The sequence below is a fragment of the Chlorocebus sabaeus genome, chromosome 20, assembly GCF_047675955.1.
Source record: "Chlorocebus sabaeus isolate Y175 chromosome 20, mChlSab1.0.hap1, whole genome shotgun sequence".
Lineage (NCBI taxonomy): Eukaryota > Metazoa > Chordata > Mammalia > Primates > Cercopithecidae > Chlorocebus > Chlorocebus sabaeus.
Window position 1 is genome coordinate 127,715,962 of NC_132923.1, and position 21,375 is coordinate 127,737,336.

Consider the following 21,375-nt stretch of genomic DNA (forward strand, 5'->3'; position numbering starts at 1 on the left):
AAAAATTTTAAAAGCCACAAATATTCAAAGCTCATCGTGTGATAGCTATTTTACTCTTTACACACTTGAGGTTGTTGCATCTATCAAATCTGTGTGGTGAAAATACTATATAATGGAGTGCTGTGTGCATCTGTTTCCAACTACATGTGTTGGTGGCTGGAAATTGGCCATGGTGGAAGTATTTACACATGGAAGTTGGCAAAGACTACAAATCACGCCTTGGTGGCTTGATTTATTGCTTTGTTGATTGTGTAGAGCAGAGGTCAGCAAAGTTTTCCTGTAAAGTAAGTGTTTTCAGCTTTTTGGGCCGTGCAGCCTCAGTTGTAACTGCTCAACTCTGCCTGAAAACAGCGGTAGACAATCTGTAAATGACTGAGTGTGGCTGTGTTGCAATAAAACTTTATCTAAAAAAAACAAACAGTGGGCCAGATTTGGCCTGAGAGCCATAGTTTGCTGGACCCCTGATCTAGACTTAAAAAAGTAATGGAGAAGACGTAAAAGGTGTAGATTAAACTTAAGTGTTACTCATCTCTGAGCTTAAGAAGAGATGGCAGCTGTGTTGGGGCAGGCAGAAAAGCCAGTATGGAAAGAAGAGATGAGAAGAGACAGGATCATGGAGCAGAAAAAAATTGAGGAAACACTCTCCCAGTGTGGGGGGAAGAAAACTCGTACCTGATTCAACCAAGAAGTTGCTCATGTCACTAGTTGGTGACAACGTATGTCTTGTTTTCTATTTCTTCCTTATTTCATTTTCATCTTGTTAAGGGAAATGAAAGCATCAGTTAACTTCATGCCACGGAGCTCTCTCATTTGCTGATTGCATCCACAGGTTGGCAAAATCCAGGGTTTGGCTGAAATCAACAAAAGCATTCTGTGAGAATCAGTTGGCTGCATGGAATGGACGATCAAGAAGGAGTATTATTATTATTTATAAATTGTATGCTTCACGTCCTGCGGGTGAAATGTATACATTTCTATGTGTTTGTGTGAACATGCATACATGCACACCTGCATACGTCTACGTTTTTCTGGAGAGCCAGTTGTGAAATGTTCCCAACACACCATTGTCCATGCCTGTACATGAGTCAGTCTGGCCCAGCCTGCTTTGCAGGATCATTGGACCATTCCACTCTCTTCACTCCCACCGGCTCCCTGATTCTACCTCTTACCTCCTGTCACTTAAATACCACTCCCGCCCCTGCAGCTTCTGGCCCTCACACAGCTGCTCCTCCTGTGTGTTCAAACAACCCCTCCCTGTTGATCAGGCCCACATTTTTATATTCTTTTTTTTTTTTTTTTAGACGGAGTTGCGCTCTGTCACCCAGGCTGGAGTGCAGTGGCACAATCTCAGCTCACTGCAACCCCTGCCTCCCGGGTTCAAATGATTCTCTTGCCTTAGCCTCCTGAGTAGCTGGGATTACAGGTGTGCACTACCACGCCCAGCTAATTTAAACCCACATTCTTAACCCTTTCAAAACCCTCTGCCTATTTGACCTTCCCTTTGGTTATTTCCCAGCACAAACTCAGTATCACAGAAGAAATCTGCCGCTGTGTAGCTTTAGTACTGCAACCCTAAAGTTACAGAGTGCGGGTCTGTGTGGTCCCCCGGTTTCCCATAAGGCTTGTCGGGGATGTAGAGGGAGCCCAAAGGAGTGCTGTGCCGACTGCGACCCTCCCAGGCCCAACTCAGAGGGGAATCCCCTATTTGACCCCAGCTCCAGACCAGCCCCCTCCAGGGAGACTGTTCCTACATACAGTGCTCACCCCCTTCCCAGAATTCCTTAGCGGAATCCTGCAACTGTAAAGTAATGAGGAACAGCACATTATGACTGGAGGATTGGCTTGGTGGCACTTTAAAGGCCACTTGCTTTTATTTATTTTTTTTAAGACAGAGTCTCACTTCGTCATCCAGGCTGGAGTGCAGTGGCACAATCTCAGCTCACTGCAACCTCCTTCTCCTGGATTCAAGGGATTCTTGTGCCTCAGCCTCCCACTAAGCTGGGATTACAGGGATGCACTACCACACCCGGCTAATTTTTGTATTTTTGGTAGAGACGAGTTTCACCATGTTGGGCAGGCTGGTCTCGAACTCCTGACCTCAGGTGGTCCACCCATCTTGGCCTCCGAAAGTCCCAAAGTCCTGGGATTCAGTCATGAGCCACCTCACCCTGCCTGTCATGAGTTTTAAAACAACCCTTTCTTACCTTTTATGGGTGGGGTTTTTTTTTTTTTTTTTTTGAGATAGGGTCTTGCTCTGTCGCCCCAGCTGGAGTGCAGTGGCGTGATCTCGGCTCACAACCTCTGCCTCGAAGGTTCAAGGGATTCTTCTGCCTCAGCTTCCCAAGTAGCTGGGATTACAGGCTCGCGCCACCACGCCCAGCTAATTTTTGTACTTTTAGTAGAGACGGGGTTTCACTATGTTGGCCAGGCTGGTCTCAAACTCCTGACCCCAAGTGTTCCGCCCACCTTGGCCTCCCAAAGTGTTGGGATTACAGGCGTGCGCTACCGTGCCTGGCCTTTTGTGGTCTTTTTGCTCCAGTGTCTGTGACTTCCAACAGGACACGCTGCCTCCTGCCACCGAGGCCACTGAGGGTGACGTGACTCTGCCATCAGCACTCCTGCCCCTCCCTGCAGAGGCCAGTGGGGACTGGAGAGCGCTGCAGAGGGGATGGTTGGCCAGAGCCCTTCTGTTCTGGAAGCATCCTGCATGAGGCCTTCCCAGTCCCAGGGAACTGACTTTTCCCTCTCATCTTCGTCCCTGCCCGGCCTCCTCTGCCAGCCCGGCAGCGTTTGGGAGAACCCCTTGAAGCACAATTCTCCTGGCCTCATTCTGGCCTCAGATTCACGTTGAATTTTGATCTCATAGTTATCATAGTATCATTCCTGTTTACCTAAGGCTTTGCCCTCCAGGCACCTGACTTAGGACAGGGGTACTGTGTCTTCTTCCTCGGACAAACCAGACGGGCCCCACGCAGCACCAGTGTCTGCACCACAGGCCTGAACCCTGGAACAGCAGAACGTGACTCACAACAGTCATGATAGCAGCAAACACATACCTGCCTGGCCATGTGCTCTGTACACACATGTATTTATTCCTGTAATGACCCTATGATGACACCCTGCAGTCACTGTCGTCATCCGCACTTTGCAGAGAACCTGGCGTGTTGAGGCTAAATAACTTTCCCGAGCAGAGGCAGAGCTGGGACTTGGATCCAGCCCACTACCCTGAAATCCAAGCTCTTAACCACCCCACTGGCTGCCTCTCTCAGGAGCCCTGTAGCCTTTGTGTGCTCCATTGCTGTGTAAGGAACAGTCTGGTTCAGGGACTACAGGGAAGGGCCTACCCCTGGCTGTGTGGCTGGCTGTGGGAGAGCACTCTAGAAAACTGAGCCTGGGCTGGACATGGTGACTCATACCTATAATCCCAACACTTTGGGAGGCTGAGGCAGGTGGATCACCTAAGGTCAGGAGTTCAAGATCAGGCTGGCCAACATGGTGAATCCCTGTCTCTACTAGAAATACAAAAATTAGCTGGGCATGGTGGTGCATGCCTGTAATCTCAGCTACTTGGGAGGCTGAGGCAGGAGAATCGCTTGAACCCAGGAGGTGGAGGTTGCAGTGAACTGAGATTGTGCCATTGCACTCCAGCCTGGGTGACAGAGCGAGACTCCATCTCAAAAAAAGAAAAAAGATAACTGAGCCCAACAGTGCCCTTGGAGGGGCCCCTACCTGAGCTTTATGCTTTCAGAGGTCCCCGTTGACCCTTGCCAGGTTCCATTCCCCGCCATTGCGTAAGAAGTCCTCAAGGCCGAAGGGACGTGCTGCTCAAAGCCCACGTTCCCCCTCCTAGAGCCAGCCAAAGGTAAGCAGAACCCTGGAATTCCCCGCCCAGGCAACCCTAAGCCTCTGACATGTGCACCTCTAGACCCAAGGGCTGACCAAGGGGCGCTGATGGTTTGTGGCACATTTGCACGAGCATGGACAGGTGTTCGCACACTGGTGCCGAAGGCTTCCCGGAACAGAAACCAGACAGGCCCCACGCAGCACCAGTGTCTGCACCACAGGCCTGAACCCTGGGACAGCAGGACGTGACTCACAGCAGTCATGACAGCAGCAAACACACACACACCTGCCTGGCCATGTGCTCTATACACACATATATACAAAACTTTTTTCTTTTTTTGAGATGGAGTCTCGCTGTGTCACCCAGGCTGGAGCGCAATGGCACAATCTCAGCTTACTGCAACCTCTACCTCCTGGGTTCAAAAGATTCTCCTGCCTCAGCCTCCCAAGTAGCTGAGATTACAGGCGTGCACCACCACGCCCACCCGGCTAATTTTTGTATTTTGTATTTCTAGTAGAGACAGGGTTTCACCATGTTTGCCTGCCTGGTCTCGAACTCTGTACACACGTGTATGCAAAAGCAGCTGGGCACACGCTGGGAGCTGGCTGTCCCACATCACTCCATTCTAATGCCAGTCCCTGAAGAATTCTAAAGTAGAGCCAGGCTCCTGGGGCAACACCTGTCCCTTATTTTCCAGAGCCACTGTGCCATCCGGGCTCCGGAGAGCACCATTCCTTTTCTGAAGGGCGTCCTCTGTCATTTTGTGAGGGCTGACATTGCTGGGAGCCATGGCCTGACCCCAATGCCTCTTTCTCTCCTCCTTCCTCAGCTGGGGGGTCCCGCTGGTCATCACTGTGGCAGCCGTCGCCCTGAAGAAGATTGGCTATGATGCCTCGGACGTGTCTGTGGGCTGGTGCTGGATTGACTTAGAGGCCAAGGACCACGTCCTGTGGATGCTGCTGACGGGGAAGCTGTGGGAGATGCTGGCATACATACTGCTGCCCCTGCTGTACCTCCTGGTCCGGAAGCACATCAACAGAGCGGTAGGCGCTGCCCTCAGAACTCAGGGCCCTCCTCATGGCCTCTATGCCCAGGTGCAAGGCCTGGCGTTGAGTTTGACCACCCGAGGGGACAGGCTGCGTCTCTGGGGACAGAACCAGTGATGGGCCGGAGGGGACCAGGCACTTACTGTGCACCAGACACCATGCAACACGCTGTATTACACGGATCGTGCATCGGTTCCCGCTGCCCCATTAGGAGCCGGGTCCTTTTGCTCCTTTGTAGATAAGGAAAGGGAGGCTTAGCCGATGAAGGGCCTGCCAGGGCGCAGGGCTCCTGCGGACAGGGCTGCCGTGTCCTCGGTCATGGCCCTCTCCTGCCCCCTGGTGGACAGCCTGTGGTGGCTGCTTAAACTTGAGAAATTTAGCTAAAAGGGGAGGATGGACCCAAGACCGGGCTGCCCCAGGGAAGGGAGGACTGTGGAATTTTACAATCAATGATGCAAATAACTCACCTAACTTTGCTTAGTGATTTATTATATCCTAAATGGCAGAGTTTTCCAGAATTCAGAAATCAGTAGGCCGGGCTGGCTGGAGAGCCTAGGAAAGCATGGCTTTCCTCTGACACCTTGGCCCAGTTCCTCCTTGTTCCTGCCTCCCAGTCTGCATATGTGAACTAGGGGCTTCCTCTTGGCTACAAGCAAACGCCTGCAAAAGGCCACAGATTAACCCATTCATTGATCTACTCCACCACTCATTCCGTATGTTACTTTAGTTTTGTTTGTTTATTTTTTGACAGGGTCTTGCTCTGTCGCCCAGGTTGGAGTGCAGTAGCACAATCTTGGCTCACTGCAACCTCTGCCTCCGAGGTTCAAGTGATTCTCCTGCCTCAGTCTCCCGAGTAGCTGGGATTATAGGCATGTGCCACCATGCCCAGCTACTTTTTGTACTTTTAGTAGAGGCGGGGTTTCACCATGTTGGCCAGGCTGGTCTCGAACTCTTGACCTCAAGTGATCTGCCTGCCTCAGCCTCCCAAAGTGCTGGGATTACAGGTGTGAGCCACCGCGCCCAGCCTCGTTCAGTATGTTTTTACTGAACATCTACTAGCACCAAACTGTGTATAGCATGGGGGTTTATCCTGAGGACTCGGACATGGATCTCACCCTCCCGGAGTGAGGCAGAAGTGCAAGTAACTACAGGCAAAGATTCAATGTGAGGAGTGGCTGGGGCAGTAAGATAGGTCCAGAGGAAATGCTTTAAATTCAGACTTCCGGGCTCATCCTGCAGGCTTGCTGGTGTGAGTCCCTGTGTTTCTTTTTGCCCTCTGAGTTTTCAGGGCTGAAATTGTAGGAGGGTGTGTACCCATCTTGTAGGCCATTCTGTCCACCCAGCAGCCATTTCTGAGCCAGGATGCACCTTGCGCCTGTGGCCATCTGGACACCTAATCCCCGCCCTCCACTCCCATTGTGTCTTCTCGAATCAAGACCTCTAGTTTTCTCTTCTTTTTACTTGGAAATTTAACCAGTTCTCACCCACCCTAGACCCTTCTTCTGCCTCAGTTGGACTCCTTGCTGGAGATGGCTGTGGGACTTCCCAATTGGTCTGAAATCCTTTTTAGACTGGGCACGGTGGCTCATGCCCATGATCCCAACACTTTTTGGGGCCGAGGTGGGTGGATCACGTGAGGTCAGAAGTTCCAGACCAGTGTGGCCAACATAGTGAAACCTCATCTCTACCAAAAATACAAAAATTAGCTGGATATGGTGGCACACGCCTGTAGTCCCAGCTACTCAGGAGACTGAAGTGGGAGAATCGCTTGAACCCAAGAGATGGAGGTTGCAGTGAGCCGAGATTGCGCCTCTGCACTCCAGCCTGGGCGACAGAGTGAGACTCCACCTCAAAAAAAAAAAAATTAAAATTAAAATTAAGGCTGGGCGCAGTGGCTCACATCTGTAATCCCAGCACTTTGGGAGGCCGAGGTGGATGGATCACCTGAGGTCAGGAGTTCGAGACCAGCCTGGCCAACATAGTGAAACCCCGTCTATAATAAAAATATAAAAGTTAGCCAGGTATGGTGGCAGGTGCCTGTAATCCTAGCTACTCAGGAGGCTGAGGCAGGAGAATCACTTGAATCTAGCAGGCAGAGGTTGCAGTGAGCCGAGATTGTATCATTGTACGCCAGCCTGGGCGACAGAGCAAGACTCCATCTCAAAAAAAAAAAAAAAAAAAAAATTAGCTGGTATACTGGTGCATGTCTATAGTCCTGGCTACTTGAGAGGCTGAGACAGTGAGGCAGGAGGATCGCTTGAGCCTGGGAGTTCACTGTATTCCAGCCTGGGTGGCAGAGTGATTCCTGTCTCAAAAAAAAAAAAAAAAAAAAAAAAAAAAAAAAAAAAAAAAGAAATCCTCTTTTGTCTTCTTATAGCCTTTTATTAACTGTTGGTCTCCTGCCTGGGTGATGGATGCCCTTCTCACCTCCTCTTCTTTTCCACTGCCCTGGGAAGTTTCCGGGACCCCGATGAAGGCTCCCAGGCGTTCCGCCAGGCCCTGCCCAAGACTCTCCTCTACAGATGCCCTTTGTGTGTCTTTCTTTCTGCCTTTCCTTTGGCAGGGCAGGAAGCCTGCGGGGCTGAGGCTGACCCCTGCGGGTGACAATGGGTCCTCTTTTCCAAATCAGCAAGTGTTTCAGAAAAACGGGGTAGCAGTGGGCAGGGAGCTGAGGATGTGCTAGTTGCCTCTAGCTAGGAAAGAGCCAAGAGTCGGGGAGCTGGGACAGGCACCGCTAGGAGCAGACTGCAGCCAAGCTAGTGGGCAGTTCGTGCAGCAGTCCCACCCTGTAGCTCCCCTGCTTGTTTCGGAGGGGTGCAGCGGGAAGTCCAGCTCACTGGGCTGCTGCTAAAAGCCATAGGAGGAGGAGGAGGAGGAGGAGGAGGAGGAGGAAGGCTCTGAGCAGGTGAGTTGCAGAAGCTTGGGGGCTCAGAGATGCCACGATGCACCAGTGACTCCACAGGACACCAGGTGCTGGCAGAAAACCTTGGGCACTTCCCCTCCCCTGGGCCTTCAGCGTCCCAGGCACAGGACCAGCTCAAAAATGCATTTTTTGTTTTTGAGGCAAGGTCTCACTGTGTTGCCCAGGCCGGAGTGCAGTGGCGCGATCTTGGCTCACTGCAACTTCCACCTCAGTATTCAAGCTGTTCTTCCACCTCAGCCTTCCAAGTAGCTGGGACTACAGGTGTGTGCCAACACACCTGGCTAATTCTGTTTTTGTTTTTAAGGCAGAGTCTTGCTCTGTTGCCCAGGTTGGAGTGTAGTGGCAAATCTCAGCTCACTGTAACCTCTGCCTCCCAGGTTCAAGCAATTCTCATGCCTCAGCCTCCCAAGTAGCTGGAACCACAGGCATGCGCCACCACGCCTGGCTAATTTTTTTGTATTTTTAGTAGAGACAGGTTTCACCATTTTGGCTAGCCTGGTCTTGAACTCCTGGCCTCAAGTGATCCACCTACCTTGGCCTCCCAAAGTGCTGGGATTACAGGCGTGAGCCACCGTGCCTAGCCTAGTTTTGTATTTTTAGTAGAGACGGGGTTTCACCATGTTGGCCAGGCTGGTCTTGAACACCTGGCCTCAAGTGATCTGCCCACCTCAGCCTCGCAAAGTGCTGGGACTACAGGCATGAGCCACTGCTCCTGGTCAATGCCCAGCTAATTTTTAAATTTTTTGTAGAGACAGTGTCTCACTCTGCTGCCCAGGTTACTCTCAAATTTCTGGGCTCAAGCGATCCTCCTGTCTTGACCTCCGAAAGTGCTGTGATTTCAGGCGTGAGCCACCACTCCCAGCCAAAAGAAACACATCTTCATTATGAGTGGTTTCATCTATTTTTACAAATTCAGCTTTGATCTGGAAGGAATCTCCTCCTTCCTCTCATGAAAGACATTCTCTAGGAGGAGGAAAGCCAAGACTGGCTCAAGATCACGTTTTTGTTCTCCTCCTGGAGAGGTGGGTGGGCGGAGGGCACAGCAGGCCCTCCCTGTGCAGGGAAGGGGTTTGCATTCTGGAGGGGAGGACAATGATAAGCAATAAACCGGAGGAACAAGGATGAATGATGTCCTGGGACTGAGGGTGAGACAAACTATGGGAAACAGACTAAAATAAAGAGTGGAACGTGAGGATGGGACTATCTAGGAAGTGCCTGTGTAGTTATTTATTATTTATTTATTTATTTATTTATTTTCTTATTTATTTTTGAGCTGGAGTTTTGCTGTTGCCCAGGCTGGAGCACAGTGGCACGATCTCGGCTCACTGCAACCTCCATCTTCCAGGTTCAAGCGATTCTCCTGCCTCAGCCTCCCAAGTAGCTGGGATTACAGGCATGTGCCACCATGCCCAGCTAATTTTTGTATTTTTAGTGCAGATGGGGTTTCACTATGTTGGCCAGGCTGGTCTCGAACTCTTGACCTCAGGTGATCCATCCACCTCGGCCTCCCAAAGTGCTGGGATTCCAGGCATGAGCCTTCGTGCCCAGCCTCTGTGCAGTTTAAATAGGGGCATCGGGCCTTATCCAGAAGGTGCTGCTTAAGCAAAGTCTTGAAGTGGGCAAGAGGGGAGCCCCAGGGACAGATGGAGATGGGCATTCCAGGACAAGGGAGCAGCCAGTGCGGAGCCCTGAGGTGTGGGTGCTGTGCGTCTGCAGTATAACAAGGAGGTTGATGTGGCTGCAGGGTTGACCTCGCTGTGACCATAAGGGTTGACCTCGCTGTGACCATAAGAAGCGTGTGGAGTGGGGAGTGCTGAAGAGCTCCGAGTGGAGGACTCGCTGGAGCAGACCGGTTTTCAAGCAGCCCTGCTGCTTCTGTGTTGAGAATGGACCGCAGTGGGGAGCAGGACGAGGTGGCAGGGGCAGAGGAGGGAGCCCATCCAGAGAAGCGGTGACACAGCCTGGACACAGGGGCAGTGGCAGAAGGTAGAAGTAGTACCCAGAGCCTGGATCTGTTTTGAAGTTAGAAGTCGGCACGGTGGCGGCTCATACCTGTAATCCCAGCACTTTGCGAGGCTGAGGCAGGAGGATTGCTTGAGTTCAGGAGTTTGAGATCAGCCTGGGCAACATAGTGAGACCGTGTATCTATTTTAAACAAACAAAGAGGGCCGCAGGACTTGCTGGGGTGGGATGAGGGCTATGGGACAAAGAAAGGGCTCAAAGCAGAGCCCCAAGGCGTTGGCCTAGGCAGCTGGAAAGCTGTTGTTTCCATGAGCTGAGACCAGGAAGGGAGCATTGGCCTCAGGGGTCAAGATCTGTCTTCTGTCTTGGACCTGAGCTGTTTCAGATGACTTTGAGACCTCCACATGGAGATGGGGACTGGGCGGAGGATCTAGCAGTCAGGGTTCAGGAAAAGGATCCGGGCTCCACCGCCCATCTCCCCTACCTCCCTGAACTGGTTCAGGTCCCTGGGAAGACCTGGGCACCCCGGTTGGATGTGGTGGGAGGGTGCCCATCCGCTCAGGTCTGCCCTCGCTGTCCCCACACAGCACATGGCGCTCTCTGAGTACCGGCCCATCCTCTCCGAGGAGCACCGCCTGCCGCGCCGCTGCTCCGTGGCGGACAAGAAGCTGGTGCTCATCCCACTCATCTTCATCTGCCTCCGGGTCTGGAGCACCGTGCGGTTCGTGCTGACCCTCTGTGACTCCCCCGCGGTGCGGACGCCGGTGCTGGTCGTTCTGCATGTAGGTCCGCCCTCCCTGGCCCTTGTTGTCATCCCTGCCCCCAGAGGAGGCACAGCCTGATTCCTTCCCGCAGCACAGTGGCTGCGCCCCAGTGTCGGCCAAGGCACAGCTGCAGGGAGGGAGCTCGGCCCCACTGTGCTGTGCCTTCCTCTCTGCCCGAGACAGGGCCTTGAAGAGAGGAGACAGAGTGGGATCAGTGTGGTCCGGGATGGGGAGGTGCTCACCAGTGGCCTAGGAGTAGCCCCAGGAGAGTTGACTGCTCCTGAGTCCTTCCCAGCCCAGAAGACCTGGAGCCCTGCTGGAGGCCCACTGCCAAGGTCATCCCAGATCAGCCATGGCGGGGAGGATGGGGGGAGGTGCTGGGGTACACAGCACTTCCCAGCCACCCCATGTGTGTGCATGTGTGTGCAGGTATGTGTGTGTGTTTCTCAGCCATTTCTCTTTTTTAGGGGGGGCTCAGGGACAGAGTCTGGCTCTATCACCCAGGTTGGAGTGCAGTGGTGGGATCTCGGCTCACTGCAATTTCCACCTCCTGGGTTCAAGCGATTCTCCTGTATCAGCCTCCTTGTTGCTGGGACTACAGGTGCACACCACCACACCCAGCTAATTTTTGTATTTTCAGTAGAGACAGGGTTTCACCATGTTGGCCAGGCTGGTCTTCAACTCCTGACCTCAAGTGATCTGCCTGCCTCGGCCTCCCAAAGGGCTGGGATTACAGGCGTGAGCCATCGTGCCCAGCCTAGCCGTTTCTCTTAATTGGAAGAATTAAGAGAACGTGTGTTTCTGAGACCAACTCCAGCCCCGTGCTCACAGCTCCTTTTCTCCTGATAGGGTATCGGGAACACGTTTCAGGGAGGTGCCAACTGCATCATGTTCGTCCTCTGCACCCGCGCCGTCCGAACCCGGCTCTTCTCTCTCTGTTGCTGCTGCTGCTCTTCTCAGCCTCCCACCAAGAGCCCGGCCGGCACTCCCAAGGCGCCCGCGCCCTCCAAGCCAGGAGAATCTCAGGAATTCCAAGGGACCCCAGGGGAACTTCCAAGCACCTGAGCTTTTGTCCTTTCTAGTTCTGTGCATAGGTGCCGCCTTCCTGGGGGTGGGCGCTTCTGTGAGTCCCTGCTGCAGGGGCAAAAGTGCACGTCTGCTGCACCGGAAGCCCCGGGTATTGATGCTCTCGGCTCCACTGGGAGAGCAGCCGCCAACTCAGCTTCTTCTACCTCCTAGATCCTCAGGCAGCAAGTTCCACCTGTACCAGTGTCCTGGCGCACTGGGGTGGGCATTCATCTGCATAAGGGTAGCAATGAGATTCAGGGAAACCAGTGGTCCACGACTGCAGCCACGGTGCCTCCACCCAGTGGACCTTGGTGTCCTGAGGGCCACACAGCACTGCACAGCACTGTTTACAATTTGAGGGATCCACACCTGTGCACTTGTCTTCCGTGTGATTAAATAAGCTGTCGGGGGCCCCAGAGATGTGTCCCCATCCAGACATCATGGTGTTGAGACATCATGGTCTGGGTGTTGAGATTCTCTGGAGAGCCCAGCTTTCCTTGGAAAGTTTGCTCAACAGAGGAAGCAGCTGCCATTCACCAGGTTGAAGGTTCCCCTGAGGTTGCGTGGTGATCACCAGGGGTGGGCACAGCCCAGCACAGCTGCTTAGGGACAGCAGTCTCCCTGTGCCTCCTGGCCTCTCCCTCTATGGGCTGCTAACCCTTGCTGTAGCTTGGGTTTGAGTGTCAAGCACAGGCCAGAATCCACACTCCTGCCCCCACCTGTCAATCACTTCAGACACAGGCTCCCTCCTTCCAATTCCAAGGCTGGAACCAGGGCAGGAAGAGGCGTCTCAGGGAACCCCTGAAGACCCCACTGTCTCCCCAGCTCCGTTCTTATAATCCTCCTGTTCTTGGGGAGACCAAAGTGGGTGAGCGGGGAGGGATTCTGGCTTATTTACTTCTTAGTTTAGTTTTTTGTAAGTTAAAGTGGCCGGAGAGATGAGTAATCCAAATACGATTCCTCAGGCCAGGCACAGTGACTCACGCCTGTAATCCCAGCACTTTGGGAGGCCGAGACGGGCAGATCACCTGAGGTCAGGAGTTCGAGACCAACCTGGCCAACATGGTGAAACCCGCTCTCTACTAAAAATGCAAAAATTAGCCGGGCTGGGTGATGCGCACCTGTAATACCAGGTACTTGGGAGGCTGAGGCAGGAGAATCGCTTAAATCCAGGAGGTGGAGGCTGCGGTGAGCCAAGACCACGCCATTGCACTCCAGCCTGGGCAACAAGAGTGAAACTCGGTCTCAAACAAACATTCCTCCCTGAAGGTGAAGGTTTTAAGATTGAGATTCAGCTTTTTTTTTTTTTTTTTTTTTTTTTTGAGAAGGAGCCTCATTCTTTTGCCTACAGCTTATGTGGTGGTGCGTGCCTGTAGTCCCCACTACTCAGGAGGCTGAGGCGGGAGGATCCCTTGAGCCCAGGAGTTTGAGGCTTCAGTGAGCTGGTATGGCACCACTGCCACTCTAGCCTGGGAAACAGCAGGACACTGTCTCTGGGGAAAAAAAAAAAAAAAAAAGGATTCAAAAGGATTTGGCTATTTTGGTATTCAGTTGGGGTAAGTGGCGGCATGGATCATGGAGCAATTATTTACATTTAAAAGAAAAGAATTGAAAGTAAGCACTTGTATCTCTATTTTTATTCTGTGGCTCTTCCACAAACGCTTTTGTCTTATTTCAGAAAAAGCTTCTCTGTTCAGTCACAGGAGCCACTGGCAAAGAATGGGAAGTGGAGATGCTACCTCCAGGGGCTTGGCGAGAGAAAGTACAGCTTTACCTGTGATAGGTGATTTCCCTTGGAATCCATCGGAACTCGACAAAGCATGCTTTTCTGAGCTTAGTAAAATGGTTCTGGATCAAAACCGAAGTCACATTGTGCTGCCGATCCCTGTTTGACTCTCAAAACCAAAATCTGTATCAGGAAAGGAATAATCATTTAGCAGACTGAGTCCAAAATGCTGATTTTTGGTTTCCTGTGAAAATGGATTTCTGTTTCTTTTTTTTTTTGAAATGGAGTTTCACTGTGTTGCCCAGGCTGGAGTGCAGTGGTGTGATTTTGACTCACTGCAACCACCGCCTCCAGGGTTCAAGCAATTCTCCTGCCTCTCAATTCCAAGCTGCTGGGATTACAGGCACCTGTCACCATGCTTGGCTAATTTTTTGTGTTTTTAGTAGAGATGGGTTTTCACCATGTTGGTCAGGCTGGTCTCGAACTCCTGACTTCAGGTGATCCACCTCAGCCTCCCAAAGTGCTGGGATTGCAGGCATGAGCCACTGTGCCTGTCCAAGAAAACAGATTTCTTGATGGAAATCAGCGAGACAAACATCCCCTTAGGATTGAAAGAGAGCTCTGGGCTGCTCCAGGGAAAGCCACTCGGCAGAGATAGCCTCTGTAAGTGAATTCTGGACTCCCCTAAGGACATTACAACAAATCTCTGGGTATGTCTCTGGTAAAAACCCTCACTTGAGCTTCTAGAAGGGAGCAAAAATTCAGGAATTTGCTTGCGGCAAAAGAGAACATGATTTACAGATAAAAAAGAAAAGACAATACTAGGACACAGAGGAATAGTGTTAGAATCAACCCTGCTCAGCAGGGGCCTCCAGAGCCCTCCCTGCTGTACCCAAGCCAGGGCTGAGACGTGACTCCCCAAACGGGCTGGCTGTGGTCAGGAAAGGCCTGTAGAGGGAGCTGAGGGCTCAGAAAACACCTGCTCTGCGTGCCTGGGCTCAAGTTCTCATTCCATTTCTTTGATGCCACTGGCCACTCTATCTGCTTCTGTAAAAACCTCCAAAAAGTTACACGTTGGGTATCTAATTCAGCTTCCTCCGCTGCCCACCTCTTGCCACAGATGAATGATCACTGTGAATGGTGGTGACCAGGTGGGCAGGGCAGGGGCTTGCCTGAGTGCCTTAGCCCAGGCCTCTGGCCCACCGACCTTGAAAACAGCAATATCGCCTCCTTCTTAGATCCAGTTACCAAGTCAGTCTAGCTGGGTGGGTAGTGCTCAGACAGAAAGACTGGATGGGAAGGAAGTCACATCCTAAAAGTCCAGGAGGGGGCCAGGCACAGTGGCTCATGCCTGTAATCCCAGCACTTTGGGAGACCAAGGTGGGGGATCACCTGAGGTCAGGAGCTCAAGACCAGCCTGGCCAACATGGTGAAACCCTGTTTCTACTAAAAATACCAAAAAAACCCCACAAAAAGCCAGACGTGGTTGCATGTGCCTGTAGTGCCAGCTACTTGGCAGGCTGAGGCAGGAGAATTGCTTGAACCCGGGAGGCAGAGGTTGCAGTGAGCCAAGATCGCACCACTGCACTCCAGCCTGGGTGACAGAGCGAGACTCCATCTCAAAAAAATAAAACAAGTCCAGGAGGGGCTGTTACTTCTGTTACTTCTTTTTAATGTATTTATTTTTGTGAGGCAGGGTTTTGCTGTCTGGAGCACCACACCCAGGCTGGAATGCAGTGATACAGTCATGGCTCACTGTAGCCTCCACCTCCCAGGCTCAAGCGATCCTTCCACCTCAGCTCCCCGAGTAGCTGGGACCACAGGGCTGGCTAAATTTCGATTTTTTGTAGAGGCAAGGTTTTGCCATGTTGCCCAGACAGATCGCGAACTCCTGGGCTCAAGCGAAGGGCTGGTACATCTGATGAGGGCAAAAGGGGCTGTGTTCCTTGGACACTTTGCACAGCCCCAGTGGGCTTCTGTCTCCTCTGTTAGTGTGGTTAATGTTTATCTGCCTGCATCCCCCAGTCACCCAAGTGTAACCTCAGCCATAACACGTTCTGCAGCCGGAACAGTGTCCTCAGCTCAGCGTCCCTCTCCCATGCACTTTCTGAACTTTGGTCTTTTAACTAGGTTTACCAGCCGCTTTCTGCCTCTTTGTGCTTTTGAGGTTTTTTTTGGTTTGTTCTGTTTTGTTTTTAAATAAAGATTATTATTTGACCCAGGCTGAAGGTACAGACAGAACTCTTCACGTGTCCACAACAAGAAAAGTTGTTTTTACAAACTTCTAGTCGTGGCATCAAAAGTGTGAGGTTTTGCATCTGCAGGATTGTCATACAAGCCCTGATGGGGGGGAGGCTGAAGTCTTGCTGTTTTAAATTAAATAAATAAATTATTTTTCTCCTATATGTTCGGTAAACTGATTGCCTGCTGCTGTGTTGCGCAGGGTGGGGAGGGAGCGGTTGCTGCACAGGTGGCTCACATTGGCCTGTGTTGCTGCGGTTCCAGAGCCTACCATGAGGCTGAGACCTGGAGAAGACAGCTCTGCCCTTCTCTCTTGGCAAATGTAGCTAAAGAGGCAGCCGCCCTGTTGGCGTAGCCAGCTTCCCCTGAGTTTGCCCAATAAACACCATGGTGGTGGAGAGATAGGGAGAGGGTGTTAGAATACAGATTCCTGGGCTCTGTCCACAAAGTTGGTGCTTACGAGGGGAATGAAAGGCACTCCTGTTGCAGGGCCCTAGTGTAACTGCCCAGTGGGTTCACCTTGCCTGCTGCCTAGATAGAGCCGATGAGGGTTAACAGGTCCAAGTTCCAAGCACCCATGACTTGGGGCTGAACTTGAATAAGAGAGATGCTCCAGGGCTGAGCTGCCACCCCCTTCACCCTTCATAGTTGTATCACGCACATGGTGACCCACTGCAGCTGCAGCTGCAGGCTTCCTGGTGGTCAGGGACTGCTGGGACACCAAGGGCTCTTCTTGGAACAGAGCAGCCTTCCAAGTGCATCTATCGGAGGTGGCTGCCTTGCTTTGTGACTTGCAGGTCTGCGCTGGCCATGCAGCCCCACCTTGCGGTCATATTTTTCTTTAAACTGCTCCACCTGGGGAATTTTGCTGCCAAAAGCTCCTAAACTTTCTTCCACTTTCTGGATTTTGTGCAGTTAAAACTGCATTGAGGAGAATGGCTTGAACCCGGGAGGCAGAGATTGCAGTGAGCCCAGATCATGTCACTGCACTCCAGCCTGGGTGACAGAGTGAGACTCTGTCTCAAAAAACAAAACAACAACAAAAAACTGCAGAAGTGGCATCTTGAATTTGGTTATTAAGGTACAATATACACAAACTTAAGTAATGCTAGAATGGCAGTGCCTGGTCCTGCTTCTTCGAGGCGACCATCCTGAGGTTTGTTAACTATTCTCTCCTGTCTTTGTCTTTGCATCTCTAAACTTGATGCTATGTGCTTATCTGGGAGAAAATGGAAGCATCCCCTCCCAGCCCTCTCCTGTGACCCTCCACTCATTAACTGCCATGCGCCTTTCCCTTTCCATCTGTCTCCCCTCAGTGACCTTTTGTCACCTCTTCCCTGACCTCTTTTCCAGAGTTCTCTTCGCCTTCCTCACCCCAGCAAACGCAGCATGCGTTCAGAATCCAGGCTGCATGTTCCATACTGTTCCACACCGTTCCCTCTTGCCTGGCCTCCTGCTTCTGCCTGTATGCAGCCCACACCCCACAGGGTCACCTCCTTCTGCTCCTATAGCCTTCTAAGCGGGTCTTTGGGATGCCACAGTCTCTGCAGAGATGGTAAGTTCCAGGGACCACTCTACCAGGCATTTTCCCCAGAGCCTGCCAGGCTCCTGGCACAGAGTCAGGCTGTATCCAAGGGTCAGCTCAGCACGCAGCTGAGGCTTAGGCCTTGCACATAGGGAAAGCTATAGCAGGGGAAGCTTTGGGGGAAAGGTGGGCCACTTTCTGAATGAAGCACGTGGGCCTAGAAACAATTACTCACTTGTTGGAGGAGAGTCCAGAATCCAGGCTCCATGAGGAAAAGGATTTGCCAGATGTGGTGGGGTTAGGACATTGTCACTAGCTAATAGCTGGCATTTCCTGAGTGCTTACCCTGTGCCAGGCCAGATATGAAGTTGCCCTTCTGTGGGCAGGATCCTGGAACCTGCACAGGTCACAGGCCCATGGGGTTGGTACTGCCTGTACACAAGACAAAGTTGGTGCTTACCAGGGGAGTGAAAGGCACTCCTATTGCAGGGCCCTAGTGTAACCACCCAGTGGGTTCACCTTGCCTGCTGCCTAGACAGAGCCAATTTTTCAAGACAGGGGAATTGCAGTAGAGAAAGAGTAGTTCACATACAGCCACCTGTGTGGGAGACCGGAGTTTTATTATTATTCCAATTGGTCTCCCCGAGCATGTGGGGATCGAGTTTTTAAAGATAATTTGGTGGGTGGGGAGGGGCCAGTGAGTTGGGAGTGCTGATTGGCTGGGTCGGAGATAAAATCGTAGGGAGTCAAAGCTGTCCTCTTGTGCTGAGTCAGTCCCTGGGTGGGGGCCACAAGATGAGATGAGCCAGTTTATCGATCTGGGTGGTGCCAGCTGATCCATCAGATGCGGGGTCTGCAAATATCTCAGGCACTGACCTTAGGTTTTACAACAGTGATGTTACGCCTAGGAGCAGTTTGGGGAGGGTCAGAATCTTGAATCCTCAGCTGCATGACTGCTCAACCATAATTTCTAATCTTTTGGCTAACAAGAAGGGGGTCTACCTTGAGAAAAGGACTGTTATCTTCTTTTTTCTAAACTATAAACTGTAAGTTCCTCCCCAGGTTAGTTCAAAGCCCATGCCCAGGAATGAACAAGAACAGCTTGGAGGTCAGAAGGGAAGATGGAGTTGGTTAGGTCAGATCTCTTTCACCATCTCAGTCATAATTTTGCAGTGGTGGTTTCACTAGCAGGGTCTCAGAGTAGGAGAGAACAACATTGGGGTATTTATTCTTTTTTGTTTATTTGTTTGTTTTTTGAGACAGAGTCTCGCTCGGTCGCCCAGGCTGGAGTACAGTGGCACAATCTTGGCTCATCACAACCTCCAACTCCCAGGTTCAAGCAATTCTCCTGCCTCAGCCTCCCCAGTAGCTGGGATTACAGGCATGTGCCACCACACCTGGCTAATTTTTGTATTTTTAGTAGAGACAGGGTTCAACCATGTTGGCCAGGCTGGTTTCGAACTGCTGACCTTGTGATCTACCTGCCTCTGCCTCCCAAAGTGCTGGGATTACAGGTGTAAGCCACCATACCCAGTCCATATTTTGAAGATCAAAACATGTAGTTTCAGATGAGTCTTTCAGCCTCCTTGGAATTAGCAAGTCATGATGTAATCCTTTCACATAAGTGAACGCAGCATGATGAGGATTTGCTGGTGGTGAGTTGAATGAGTTTTGAGTCTAAGCTATCATTGGATGCTTTTTATTGAAGAGCTGATGAATCTTTCCAGGAAGTTCCTGGAGTGAACCATAAAGTTATTTGCAGCATTTGTCTTGCAGGACAAGAATCTCCTGGGCATAGTGAAGTGATATTGATGAAGGCATCTGTGTGTTTATCAAGTCATCTTATGGTAGACAAGCCAAGGGGATGGCTTTGAATCTCCAAGGAAAGGAGAAGAAGGTGGGTCCTGATGACCAGGTTTGTGAACGACAAGACTCTGGAAAGAGAGAGACTGGGTTCCAACTATGGCTCCATTGTTTATTATACTTGATCTTGGCCAGAAGGCTGATAAGTGGACTCTGTCATTTCTCCTTTTTTTCGGGGAGTGGGGGATGGAGTCTTGCTCTCTCACCCAGGCTGGAGTGCAATGGTGTGATCTTGGCCTACTGCAACCTTCACCTCCTGGGTTCAAGTGATTCTCCTGCCCCAGCCTCCCATGTAACTGAGACTACAGGCACGTGCCACCATGCCCGGCTAATTTTTGTATTTTTAGTAGAGATGGGGTTTTGCCATGTTGGCCAAGCTGGTCTTGAACTCTTGACCTCAGGTGATGCGCCTGCCTCAGCCTCCCAAAGTGTTAGGATTACAGGCGTGAGCCACTGCACTGGCCCATTATTTATCCTTATATTACTCTGAGAAAATGTTGACCTCACTCAGCTGCAGGTTCATCTAAAATTGGGTGATACTGAGGCTTAAATGAGATCCAGTGATTCTAAAACTGCCTTTGCAAAAATTATGACAGTGTGAGAAATCTGACATCGTTGATTCTGTCTTGCTTCTAAACTCCAGGCTGCCCTTGGTCATTCCTGAGAATGGGCCAAGCTAACTTTGGGAGAAATTTAGTTTAGAGCTTAACCTTAAAGCAAGGATGGTAATAGCCCTTCTCAAAACTAAACCGCCTTTGTAAAACTAATGAAAGCCCACAAGGTTAGGATTATGAGAGGGGCCTGAATTCTGCTAAGATGTAGGCACAGGTAAATGATTACCAGCCATTTTTCCAGAAGTCACAAGATTTATAACTTCCCCAATTACTCCCATAAATAACATCACTATTGTAGAACCTAAGATTCACTTTTTGAGATGTCTCAGACTTGTATTTCTGATGATGGCTAACTCTACTTGGACTCATGACTCAACCCATCCTGTGGCCCCACCCAGAGGAGGACTCAGCACTGTAAGACTTAAAGAAAGAAGAAAGAAACACAAAATGTGGCTTGACAGTTAAGGACAGGTTTATTTTAGAGAAAACAAACCTGAGAGGGGCTTCTGGATGAGTTAGGTCAGAGAGCCCTTCTCTCTTACAGACTAAGGATATTTAAGGGTTTTGGAACGTGGGTGAGCTTGTCATAGGTTTGGTATGTTTCTATGTGAGGGAAAGTTTATTGTGGGGTTGGAATGTCTCTGGTCAGAGGGGAGCCTATCTCGGGGTTGGCATGTTTCTGGTCAGAGAGGGGTTTATCTTAGCAATGGAATGTTTCTGGTTATGCTGACATCAGCCATTAGGCTGATGTTTTGGGGCTAGATTTAGGCAGTTTTTCATTCATCAACAGGAACGTAGGACGGTGGTGTTTGTTCAAGTTGGCGATGCTCCTGCTCTATCAATCCAGTCCCTATAGTTATAAAAAGGATGAGGGGTGGTGTGTTCTTTCTGGCTACTTCCTGCTGAGGGCTGGGGGACGGGAGACAGAGAGTTCTTTGATTTCGGATTGATTACAGGAGTAACTCTATTTGTAGATGTTTTTGGGTAATTGGCTGTGAGATTGCCATGATCCTGTTGGTTAAAAAATCTTTGAAAAAGGTTAATTAAACAGGGTAAGAATGTTAGTCCTAGGCATATTATTAGGAGATGGCCCAGGAATGGGATGATCCATGTTAGGATTTTGTGTTTAAACCAAGAATTTACTTGGCTGTCTTGGTATTCTCTTAGCTTTTTAGCCCTTTCTTTAAGTTTTTTTTAGCAGCGTCTCTTACTAGGCCCGATTGGTTGAGACAGAAGCAACATTCTTCACCCAGTGAGAGGCAGAGGCCCCAGTTTTCAGCCGTTATAAGATTTAATCCTCGTCTATTTTGGAGGACTACTTCAACCAAGGAGTCTAATTGGTCTTGGACTTGTATAAGGCTTTGGGCCATGTCTTCTAATGAATACTGCAGTTTTGTTGACAGAGCTTTAAAGTATGTTAAGGAGGTGGCTAATCCTCCTGCTCCCAACCCAGTCCCAGAGGTTATACCTAAGGCAGCCATTAAAGGAATGACTTGGATGGCCCTCCTTTTTCTAATATACTGGATGGATGGGATGGGTAAAGGCTGATTAGGAGGAACTAGGCCAATGGAGGGAGAAATAAAAACTAGGGTACAGGTTCTGGTTCAGTCGGTGGGGAGACAAAGATATGTGTTGGTGCCACACAAAAAGAATAAGCCTTTGTCGTAAATATAGGCAAAGATATGGAAAGAAAATAAGTGAATTAAAGATGGGATATTTTTTCTTTCCTGTGGTTCTTTACTCCAGGTGGACAAGGAGGAGGCCAAGGAGATACACCTACTATAGTAGAGATATAGGAG

At 50.6% G+C, this 21,375-nt stretch overlaps 1 protein-coding gene across 3 annotated transcripts in view; it reads left to right on the forward strand.

Moving 5' to 3' along the window:
• Positions 1-15,736, forward strand: part of GPR157 (G protein-coupled receptor 157) — a 74,487-nt gene extending 58,751 nt beyond the window's left edge. For all 3 annotated transcript variants that reach the window (XM_037985075.2, XM_037985074.2, XM_007980647.3), the window contains 3 exons: positions 4,674-4,887; positions 10,363-10,557; positions 11,389-15,736. In XM_037985075.2, the coding sequence (XP_037841003.2) occupies positions 4,674-4,887; positions 10,363-10,557; positions 11,389-11,604 (625 nt within the window). In that variant the 3' untranslated portion in view covers positions 11,605-15,736. The remainder of the gene's footprint in view (positions 1-4,673; positions 4,888-10,362; positions 10,558-11,388) is intronic.
• The last annotated feature ends 5,639 nt before the right edge of the window (positions 15,737-21,375 follow it).